The 12029-nt window shown below is 39.6% G+C and overlaps 1 protein-coding gene across 4 annotated transcripts in view; it reads right to left on the bottom strand.

Annotated features, from left to right (window-relative positions):
• Positions 1 to 1885: 1885 nt before the first annotated feature.
• Positions 1886 to 12029, bottom strand: part of ZDHHC20 (zinc finger DHHC-type palmitoyltransferase 20) — a 49167-nt gene continuing 39023 nt past the window's right edge. For 3 of the 4 annotated variants that reach the window (XM_069013632.1, XM_069013654.1, XM_069013665.1), the window contains 4 exons: positions 11232 to 11321; positions 10034 to 10149; positions 9560 to 9637; positions 1886 to 7441 (listed from right to left, as the gene is read on the bottom strand). In XM_069013632.1, coding sequence (XP_068869733.1) covers positions 9600 to 9637; positions 10034 to 10149; positions 11232 to 11321 — 244 coding nt within the window. In that variant the 3' untranslated portion in view covers positions 1886 to 7441; positions 9560 to 9599. The remainder of the gene's footprint in view (positions 7442 to 9559; positions 9638 to 10033; positions 10150 to 11231; positions 11322 to 12029) is intronic. The other variant, XM_069013643.1, reaches the window with a different exon arrangement.

Genomic DNA, 12029 nt, shown 5'->3' with positions numbered 1-12029 from the left:
AAAGCCGGGCTTTAGGCGGGTTTGGGACTAATAATGAACAGGGTAACGAAGAGCACGTGTGTAAAATCTAAACGTCATTCGGCCTTTCCTGCCCACTACACCCACTGTGTTGTGTCAGTCTGTTCGTGCTTTCCGCTTACGCCACTTGGTCTAATTCAGGGTATTGCTTTTCTCTACCATCCCATTTCCCTCGGACAGAATACAGGACTAGGTAATTACATACTAAGAAGCTTACGGAGAGCCTGTAGTTCAAAACCTAGTGCTAGGAAAGGCCAGATTTGGATCGAGAAGACAGAGCTGGAAGTACTCCGTGTACTAAACACAGCTATTTGAAGAAGGCATGACTAAACTGAACCCTTCATTCTTGAGTATCTTGACTGGATTTTTCTTAAATAACTTATGGAGGATATGCTTTAATTGTGGAGTAAGGATAACTGAATAAATTCTTAAGCTACATAGATTTCAGTTCCCCTTTTCTGATAAAGTTTCCAGTATATCTGGCCTTGTGCTGCCTGCTGTGTGTGATGGTTTGTGAGTACCAAGTTCTGAGCTTGAACCTTCAAACCACCCAGCTAAAAGGCAGTGGAGTGAGTGCAGGGCTTTTAATTTTTCTTGTCAAAGTTTTATTTTTGTCTCTAAGGTAACGAGTATTTTATATTTCTGTTTATGTTTTAAGGCAAAATGTTTTTAACAACAGTATTACTGCGGAAGAGAATTCCGGGAAAACAATGGATTGGGAAGTACAGGCAGCCAAGACAGGTTACCACTTCAATGAAGCAAGCAATGATCCGAAGGTTGGAAATTGAAGCAGAGAATGAATATTGGCTCAGCCGACCTTACCTGACACAGGAACAGGAATACAAACACAACACAGAAGAGAGACGTGCGAAGTGGGAAGCTTTCAAAAGCCTGAAACAAGCCAAGTTCCCTGAGCACAGATACATCAGTGATCATTTAAACCACTTAAATGTGTCAAAGAAATGGACATGTTGAATAATACAGCATATTTATATTTGGCACGTCATGCAGTACCCTAGAATCTGCTCTCGTACCTGTTACGGTAATTCACTGTAATTAGGGTGTGTGACAAATAAGACTTCCCTGGGGTGTACGAAGTACAACATTAAAAATAGTCCTCTGGAACAGTGTATTTTCTTATTGTTTTGTTAGAGAAGTTCTTCGTGTGGCTCTCTACCATCTGCCCACCCTCTGTTCTTCAGGGCTTAAACAGCAAGTTACCAGGTGCAGTGGTGGTGATTTATAGATAACCTAGCTTATAGCTTCAGTGGTTGCCTTCTGAAAGCCTGGAGAACACTCCTGCTGTGTTGAAAGGGCTCATCTGCTGGTACTGGCCAGATGGCTCGGGCTAGTCACTCTCCCTTCCTCGGAGATTGTTCTGTGTACACCAGTACTTGAGCCACGACTATAACGCTTGCCATCAGGTGTGCAAGGACCAAGGGGAACTAGAACTGCAGAGACAGGAGGATGAGGCTGGACTTCATGGAATATTACAAAATGTTCAATTTTTAAAAAAACTTTCTGGAAAGAATTGTTGATTTTACATGCCAGTGTCATTGTCATGTCAATGTCAACTTGGGTGTTAACAGCCCTCTTACACAGATTGTTCCTGATCTAAAAGGAACACGGCTGATTCCTGTTTGAGTGACTGACTTCTAAGTCAGGCTTGGTGCCCTGAAGGAATAAGTTAGCCACAAGTCAGGTTTTTTATTTCCCCACAAGACCCAGTGACCTGAAAGATGTGTCAAGAGTGAGTGTAATCTAGGTTTGTAGCAGCTGGAGTGTAAAAACTGGAACAATGATGTACTGTTTCCCAGGTAGGCAGTTCTTGTCACTGATCTAATACACAGATGCTACAGCTGAGCACTTTTCAGATTCTTTCACATACTTTTATTAAGTTGATGTTGCATTCACTGATGAATTCAAGTGTCAAGTCCATTCATATCACTTTGGAATAGAGGCTTAAAATGGTACTTTTTCATTAAACATGAATTATACTTCAGAGAAGTATGAACAGGTCTGAACACTGATGTACAAAATCTTGAATGCACTTTCATAGGTTATAAATGGCTTGAGAGAACTTTATGGAAAAGTACACGTACAGGGAAATTGCAAATTCAATTAAAACATGAAGGAACTTCCAGGCAAAGCAATGTGATTTTATATTTAATTCATTTATAAAAGCCCGTTTTAAAAAGTTACTTCAAGTATTAAACTATAAATGGCAACGTTTTCTCTGTGCATAGGACGAGTCCTATCTGTAACATACAAAAAAATACAGTAAGTGCGTCATTATTACAGGTATCTTTTACACGTCGTCCCAAACTTAAATACAGCTCATTACAGGTTTAGGCAGCACAATTAAAAATAACTTTGTGGAAGCAGAATAGCTGGGACATTGTGATTAGTGCAAATGTTGATGATCCTTGCTGGCAAATACAAAAGGAACTACACAGATAACCCGGGGATGTTTCATTCATCTAAGTTAAAAAGGGGACAGACTTAACAGCAGGAATGCTGCCTCTTTCTGGGATAGCTTTATGATTGTGAATCATCATTCAGGAAGATTTAAGTTTCCCACAATAAAGCTGGTAACAGGATAAGGGACAGGAGAAATCAGAGAGGACCACGCTAAGTGTTTAAGTTGTCAGTAAGCAGTGTAAACGGAAGGGAATCAGCATGTCACCACCAATGCTTTGGTGACAATAAAAGTAAGCCAAATACTTCACGTCTGACACGTCTGCTTGACTGCTGAGCATGAGCTCTCTGTTTCTTGGGACGAGGTGGGAAGAAAGATGGGGAAACCTCCCCAAACCAAAGAAAGACATCCTGTAAACATTATCAGACTTCGCTACCTAATGGAAACAAATTCAAGTAATTGCTTCAGAAAACAAATGGCCAAACCCCAGTTTTAATCTGCATTAAAACAAACTACGACTCGTAACTTCATGTTGTTTCATGACAGTTACATAATTAAGAAAAATGTGTATAAAGCTCTATATACAAAATAAATTGATAAAAGTAACAAATGTGTTCAGTACTAAATCACTTCATGTGCAGCTGCTCGCTTTGGTGCCACTGAGGGATAGAAGAGCCTCTGACATTGCACACCTTGCTGTTTTTTAGGTACTGTGAAAAGACGTTTCTTGAGCTAAAAGTAGCTGCTGTTTGGAGCCTCTCTAAATGGACACCCAAATCCCCCAGTTAGACACAATTTTAGAGGGTGTCTTTGGAGAACATACATTATGAAGCTCAAAGCTGTTGTGGTTTTGTTGTTATTTAACTTCTAATAAAAATCTGGTCAGTCTGCTCCAGATCCAGGCAGATTTGGTCAATCTGTGTCAGAATCAGCACACCTTGGTAAATCTGCCAGACATAAATGCTGCTGCAAACACTGCTGCAGTTTCCCTCCTCTTGGGGCTCTGCTTAGCTACAACTGGACCATACTTCAGTTAGATCATGAAGTCTTTGTGTGCATACCCAGTGGGACTGAAATTCATCCCAACCCAAAAGATGATTTATAATAAAGAAGAACCACACAAGATCAAAGGAAAAACACAGTACCTGAAAACTGTAGGTATTCAGCACTCTGGAGAACAGGACCAATTTGTAAGAACAGCATACCAAAAGTAGCTTGGTACTTGCAAATTCCACACTCAAGAGGCAGCTTTAACAAAAATGTTACCATAATTTCTACTCAAATCACTAAAAATAGAAGTACCCAGACGTCCTCTAAAGTAACCCTCCGAATATTTAAAATTGAGGTTTTTAATCACATCTGACTTGTATCACGACAGTCTGAAAATAATACTGTAGGAAGTCAATTAATTAATGACAGAAACCTACTCCTCTTCCTGCCCTCCTCCCATAATACGCCTTTGGTAGGCACAGCAATGATGCGTGTGTTGTACACTCTGTGAGTAAATAACACTAAGAAAAACACCAATATTGTGCAGTTTTAAGTAATTTCTCTTTATGGATTTCCCTGCCTCATATTCACAGGGACAGGTTTATTTCAAGACATTTCAGAAATACGGAGGATAAATCACACTGAAATCTTGCGCTTCATCAGGTTTCTGTCCTCACACTGGGAATTTAAAGCCATTTTTAAAATTTTTTTGAGTGTATGTAGATTTTTTTAAAAGAGAAAATCAGCAAGAAACACGAAAGCAGTTTCTAATTGCAGTCAATGTCAACTATCCTACAATAACTACTACGTATGGCTTGCAATAGTCATTACTTTGATGGATCTAAAAGCTTAAGGGCTGCTATTTTTAATGACAAGACTCCCTGATACAGAGTAGGTTAAAGCACAAACCAGCATTTACAACATGGCCAAACACCCTAAACAGTTGTTTTGTCAGGATCCATCCCCCTTCTGATGTGAACATGTCCTTGTCACTGCATTCACTGGAAGGTTCCAGCTCTTCTGTGCATGGGCCAAAAGAAGCCACTTCCTGCAGCCCCCGCCTCTGCTCGCCGGGACACGTACAGCTCCCTGCAGCCCAACAGCCAGCCAGCCATCCTGCTGCCTCACGGACTGCCTGGCACAGCACAGCCTGGGGAGCACTCAGGACAGAACCCAAAGGCACAGGATGTCATCCTGCTGCCTTAGACATGCTGCTACCTCCTCCAAAGCCCAGGCTTGCCAGGAAAACCTGACCCCTCCATCCCGCTCACTGGCATGCCCTTAGAGTTCAGCAGTGCAATTCCCTTAGAGAACTTAATTCCTTTATATCAGCCTGGGGTTTCCCTTAGTCCCCAGCTCCCCAGGTGAAAAAAAAAAATAAAAGGGGTTGGGGGTGGTGAATGTGGAAGAATCATCTTTGACTGATTTTACTATGTTTCATATTTGTCAAAGAGACTTTCAGTAATGCCTGCTTTTACACCAACAGTAACTCTGGCTTTAGGATTATCCTAAAACCACTGCTAACTCTGGCCTCAGGATTATCTAAAACCACTGCTCTCCTTTTCTCACTTCAAATATGAGGAAAAATCTAGGACAAAATACTCCTGTGATCTGCCTAAACATATCAGAAATGTCAGTTCTTCATGAAAAGCCACAAAAATGTCCATCAGATACACAGAGAGGTGGTTTCAGAAGAGCAGCACTCGCTAGAGAATGCACATGGAGTTAGCCCAGTCTGTTTACTTGCAGTTTTTCCTGTAGATTCACTATCCTGACTTAAGAAATCAAACAAGTTCTACTGATGTTGGCCTACAGGATACATACATTCATGGGGGGGCATATGAAGCACTTTGGGGAGTGGGTGTGGGGAGCAGAGACCATACTGCTTAATCAGCGATACTCAGGATTCTGACATGTACTTTGCTTATAGTTCTGCTAGATGATGTCTGTGCATGGACATGTTATTTCAGCTATAATACACTGATGCAGTAAGAGCCAGATGATATCCCAGGCCCTCCATGACAGTTCCACCAGTGTTTGGGGCTGCAAATTTTGGTATTCAGAACAAGCCATTTGAATGTGCAGTCTTCCTTCTCTCTTATCTTCCCCAAGAAATTTTGCTGGTGCAGTACTGCTGAGAGCTTATATTCAGATGGGCACTTCTCACTTGACATTTGAGAAGAAAAAGCTAAACCTTTCAGATTAATGTGTAGCAAACGTTTTTGTAAGTTTTGGAATTAGCAATTGCAAAATTTCTTATACAAAGTTTGAAGAAACATTCTGCAACTTTTATAAAACATGCAAGTTTGGACCATTACGTCTGTCTCAAGAATATCCAACAGTGAAATCATGTTCATAGGTTCTCAAAGAGTTCTTTTTCCAGAAGATTAATATTTAAGAAAAATTTATTATATCCAAAGACAAAAAAATACTTATTTTAAACCTTAAAGTATACTTGATACCTTAGTATTTCCATCCTAAACATATTTAACTCAAGGTGCAATCAGTCTGGGAGACAAACCAAACAGGTTCTTTTGGACTAGAGCATCAATTTGACTACTACCTTTAGTCTGTATCAAAAGGGCTCATGTCTGTTTATAATCAGCATCAGCTGAATATCAGAAAAGTTACAGACAGAAAAATAGTATTTGTCACTTTTTCCAGGTGCAAAATTCCAATACCACCCAAAGATGAGTTAGCAGTCTTCTCTATAGAGGGGTGAGGAGAAAAAAACCCCATGTTTACTGTAGGTCTTGAGCTAAGGATGGGATGGACTTGACTTCTCACACAGGAAGCACATTTTACCTTTTGTGAACAGGTACACTGCTGCACAAAGCCATCAGTCTTTAGCAATTTCAGCATCACTTAAACTGGACTTGAAAGTGGGAGACTAAAGGATGCAATTTTTCAGTGTGCTAACACAGATCTATCATCCAACACTAATCTTCTTGTAAGTACTTGATATTTGTATTTTAGAACCAATAAAACCTTGTGCCTTTATTAAAAAGATAAAACAAAAGTATAAAACAGTATTTATAAACCATGAAGAGTCCCATGGAAAAAGCAGTAGTCTGCTGGTTCCATTTTCTAGCAACACACAACTGCAATATGGTTTTTCTCAGGGGTACTTTACATTTTGCTGCTGCCTTACACAGAACACAGCAAACAGTAACAGAAAATATAAGAACTTTTAATTCCTTTTTGGACTGGCCTTTCCTTGTAGGCTGACCAACAATTGTTGGAAAGTAATAATCCATGTTTTTTTCAACTAAAACCAAAGTTTTCTTCGAGCTCTGTCCTTGATATGGTTAAATAAATCAAGTTAAAATGATGAGGAAGCTCAATCTTATAGCAAAAAAGCAACACCCAAGTTAAAGGCTTTTATGTTGTTGGCATTGCCTTGCTCCAAAGCACAGCTAGTAGAAGGAACCCTCAGTCCCAAAAGACTTGGAGAGCTGTGATCATGGGGTAGACTGGTTAATAGGAAAAGAGAAGACATCATCCAGTCCCTTCCCCATCACCTGCAATCTGAACTATGTATACTCCCATTTCAGACTTGCTGACCATGCTCTATGCTGATTTTTTTTTCCTTCCTTTTCCTTTTTTTCCCCTTCTGTACTCTGGAGACCTGCTATGGAAGTGACTTCTGCAGTGCCTAAGGTATGAAGTTTGCCCATGAGGAGGTAGGAGTCTCTGCAATCTACCCCCACCACTGCAGCATAACAGAAATGCATAGTTCCCACTCTGGACCTTGTGCATCCAAGCAGGGCACTTCTGGATCTGGCCCTTTGGTAGCAGTATATAATTCAGTGTTGCATAAATGCACATTAAGAATCTTAAGGCATCTGTCTTAACTTCCCTGCTCTGCAATAGTGCTTACAAGAATCCATTGTACTGTGCAGAAACTTGAATTTCTTTTGTCTCTTCCTAGAATGTTCATGTTCCATTTTTTCCTGCTCAACTTCTTCCAAATTAAATTAAGTAATATTCAAGCTCAAAATGTGTTGCAGAAACCTAGTGAAACAAAAAAAGTAATTAATGGAATTATCCAATTAACTTTGAAAAAACACATCATAGTGCATTACACAAATGCACCTGGGTAAAGTAATTTACAGACTTCTGATTAAGGAAAGTAGTTAAGGCAACTTTGACTCAGAAATAGCCTTCTGGGAGGTGTGGGTTTTTGTTTCACACCACTTATGTTTTAGAAGATTATCTGTGCTAGGAACATCAATCCATCACCACTGATCTGTGTCTAAAGTATCCTGGATCCCTGACTGGCAATTTGATTTTTGAATTAAATGGATAGATTTGAGGACACAAATGGTATTTGCCTAGGTGAGGCCGGGGGACTGGCCTTTTGCAAATCAAGTTCTGTACACTAGAATAAGCCATGACTTTGCTTCTGCTGCGTGTTAACAGGCCCAAAATTTAAAAATACAACTATTGGCTTGTAACAGGGTATTATGGAAGTGCATTGGACAGATGCTGGATCTCACAGGTATTGCACAGTTGCTTACAAATGCAGGACTGGAACTAACTATCTTGGCCTACAGAAACTGTGATCAAATCCAGCTGAAATCAGGATGGTTCAAACATTGTGTTACTGAGTTAATTTAAGGTAACACATACCCAAATGCTTTTGCATTGGGTGCAATTATGCACTTTTATTTATACAACTTTTAAAACTAGTGTAGTTTGGGCAAGTGTGACACAAAGTACAGATTCTTCCTTTATCAAATCTGGCCTCACTTTAGGAAGATAGAAACGAAATTAATCTCAAACTACTACCAATTAACTGTCCAACTTAAGACAGTCATTTATGCTCCCGGAAAGAAAGATTAAGACGTTTCTATAATACCCTATCAAAGGCTGCTGGGATGAGCTGCTCTCAGAGACTTCTATTCCATTCCATGAAGAACAGAAAAGCCTCTGTAACCTATTTAGATCCGATTAGGTTTTATACAGCTAGAGGCTGAAAGGAACCCCTTCCTTTGGACATTCTTCTGCACATATATATATAGAATTAAGAAAAGTTGGAAAGGGAAATGTACCATTGGTGAGTTCTCATGATTGAGTAGGTTTTTCAGAAGTCCCACTAACTAGTCTAATTTTGGTTTTGTATGAGTTTACACTGAGCAGTCTGACCAACATCAGCCCAAGCATCACACCATCACCCGCAAAGACCTTTTAGAAAGATTTTTTTTCCTTGAAACAAGCCAAACCCCTTCCAAAACTATAATTTTAGGTCAGAAGCCTCCTTAAAAAAAAGAAAAGGAAAAAGAAAAGTGATCCTAAAATTACTGAGCATACCAAATTCAAATGTAGTGTTTTGTTTCTGATAAAAATGGGAATTACTTGCAAAATCATCCCCCACCAAAAAACCCACAACAACCAAAAAAAAGAGGCAGTGTGTAATGACTCAGCACTAGCTTCTACAGCTGTTAGTTGACCAAATAATATTTGTTTCTCTTGCAGAGCAAAAAAATTAATGGGAGCTTATAAGCTCACCACAGTAGAAAGTCAACATAAAAGAAGTCTAATTTAGTCACTGAAAATATACCAAGAGATGTTTCATATATGCACCAACACTCAGTGTATTTCCTAAATGCTAAGAGCACTTTAATGCAAAAACATTCCAGAAGATCACTGTCAATTCCAAATGTGACAGAGCTGCCTATGTGCAGACACCTGTATTTACTTACCTTCCTTCCTCGTGCACATGCAGCTTCCTAAAGAGCAGAACACGACCCACCAATGTATGACCAAGACATTTAAGGAGTTCTTCCTTAAGAACAGCTCTTCTTCAATACAGCGTTTCATCTTGGAATTGCATTTAGCATCAGATTCTTTTCCCTAGTCAGGTAACAAATCCAGCACTACCCACTTCAACCTGAATTACAGGATTAATCTGACCCATCCCAGACCTAGCCAGCCCATGTTTCCTGCACTACAGCATTACTCCCATTCTTGTCTTCTCAACAGTCATTCTGAATTTTGTTTAGACTTTTCTATTACTCATCCAACATCAGAGGACTCCTCCGCATTCCATGACTAGTTGATTTTTGACTTTGAGATGTCTATTTTTATTCATACATGTACAGAAATAGCAATCAATTATGTTAGTCTTACCTGTTTCTCATTGAGATGGTTGGTTAGTAATTAGCTGAGATCAGCTTTCCAATGAAACTATAATATGCTTTTTTGCACCTAGAATGTGAGAGAATCTCAATTATGTGTTTTTGCAGATTTGCGTAACAAATAGCAAAGATTTCAAACCAGAAAGCAAATTTACTGTGTTGTGCCTATTTTACAAAAATATTTTCTTCCCCCTAATCAAGCATAAAAGATCCCAAATCTCAGAACTGAAGTGCAAAAGTGACAGTTATCTATCCATCTACCACCCACTACCTTAACATAATAACTAATTTTGGAGCAGAGCATGGGATGCAAGTTAGCCTTAAGTTTTAAACATGCAGACTTGATTCCATGGAACACATTTTCTTCTACATTACTCCAGCCAATTCCGAAGGACTTTCTAGGCCTCAAAAAAAAAAAAAAAAAAAAAAAAAAAAAGGAAAACCCCACTATAAACAAAACCATTACCTGATTTCACATTTTCCTCTTCAGGGCCAGTTTCCACCCACTGACAATCACCAGCTAGCAACCGATTTTGTGATTCACTGAGTGGTCGAGTAGGAAAGGACTGATTGGCTACAGAGCTGAAAAGTAAGCAAAGTCAGCAGGAATTCTGTAATACTGGTACCTGCTTCAGACAATTCTAGAATAGTGAAATTACTTAAAAGCAAAGCTAACAACAAAAAACCTTACAGTGCCAACTGGAAATGGCTGCCTGCCCCCAACCCTAGTTCCTCTATAAGCTTGTTCCAGTCCTCAGTCTAAAATAAGCCCTTACCTGACACAGGGCACTCAGTTCTAATGGAAAAAACCCACAGATTGATACACGAGAAATGGCACCCTGACAATAACACTGCCACACAGCTAGAAAGAAAACCTACGCAGCACCATCTGGAAGAGCAACCAAATGCCATCTTATCCCATGCAAATGCCAGGGCCTTCTTCTGAACAATCTTCTGAACGTAAAAGGATACTTTGCTGTTTGCACAATGGTCCTGTTCTTGTGTAAATTCCACAGGTTATGTTGTACTGGAAGCACTTCTTCTCTGTATTGCCTTTGAACCCTCTAATGTCTGGTAACTCAGGTGACTGCTGTTGGCAACAACCTTCAGCTACAAATTCACCAAACTATGCAGAAGACTTCTAAAGTGGCAAATGTAAACACCCCCCAGAAACTGCACACAGAGACTCTTGTCTCTTTGAAAATACAGGGAAGATACAACACATGCAAATTTGGAAGGGATAAAAAGTAATGAGCTAAAATCCCCAGCATCAGAGATCTATTTCTCTTGCAAACTGTCTCAGCATTACCTGTTTAAGCATGCTCAAGGAGATGAAATACAAATAATACCTTGCCTTACACAAAAAAACCCCCAAACAAACAGACAAACCACTTCATTTTTTTTTCTTGCTTGCTGTTAACAGCCAGTAAACTCTCTTACTATCTATATTACTGTTTCCTTAGAGCCATATCCTCTGTTACCACAAAACCACGATACAGTCAAGTTTTTAATGTTAATCCATTCTGTCCTTCACTGAAGACTTACAAACTTACTTTGAAGATCGTAAGAAGCATAAAGAATTCAAAAACTAACTCTGAAACAATTTTTTTCTCTAGATGAAGTACTAAACAGTACAAAATCAGTATCTTAAGTGCTCTAGTTACCTTTTGGCAGGTTCATTTTGGCTTGAGACTGCAAGCTGCTCTGGATCCATAATCACCAAACGAGTTGGGAAAGTACATCCATCACCCAAACTAAATGAGAAACAAAGACTCAAATCACTGTTGGTAGTTGACTTAAATGAACTGAAAAAGGACCCATGCAAAAGGCAAAGGCTACAGGCTTGAATCAATTACCTGAGTACAGTGTCGAACTCCAGACTTTAGCAAGGCAATTCTACCACTAAATCAGATGATCAGTTAATTAAATCTTGGAGCTCAATTAATTCCCACCCTATCACTCAGTATGGATTGCTGTGCACAGCACAAGTCTGTGTATTTCAGAAACACAGACATATTTCTGTAGACTGTAGCCCTAATCTTCCCCCAAATCAGCATGCACACATAGTGAAGACTCTCTGGTATTTAGAACCCCAGAAGCTGTATCATAAATAACATTCTGGTTGCCATGCTTTCCCCTTCACTCATAATTCTGAAGTTAGCTAAGCCTTCTCTTAAAGTTTATCAGGCTGAAATGTGGTAACAAAACACATTGATCCATCTACAGTGGGGCTTCTGTCTTTAATCACATGGTAGTTGAGCAAACAGCTGAGTCACCTTAAGCTGTTGGTATTACCTCTGCTGTTTGATACCAAACCTCAGCTTCACAAACAGGTTCAGCAACAGTTTTTACCTGATACACAGCACCTCAAAAGCAGTGTTGCAACAGAGTTCCTACTTTGTTCTGCTGAATTCTGGTAGTGGTGGGAGTGGGCAGCACGTCAGTCTTGCTTCATCAAGCTT

The sequence above is a fragment of the Aphelocoma coerulescens genome, chromosome 1 (assembly GCF_041296385.1).
Source record: "Aphelocoma coerulescens isolate FSJ_1873_10779 chromosome 1, UR_Acoe_1.0, whole genome shotgun sequence".
In the NCBI taxonomy this organism is placed as follows: Eukaryota; Metazoa; Chordata; class Aves; order Passeriformes; family Corvidae; genus Aphelocoma; species Aphelocoma coerulescens.
Note: the sequence above shows the minus strand (reverse complement) of the source record. Positions and strands in the feature narration are given on the sequence as shown.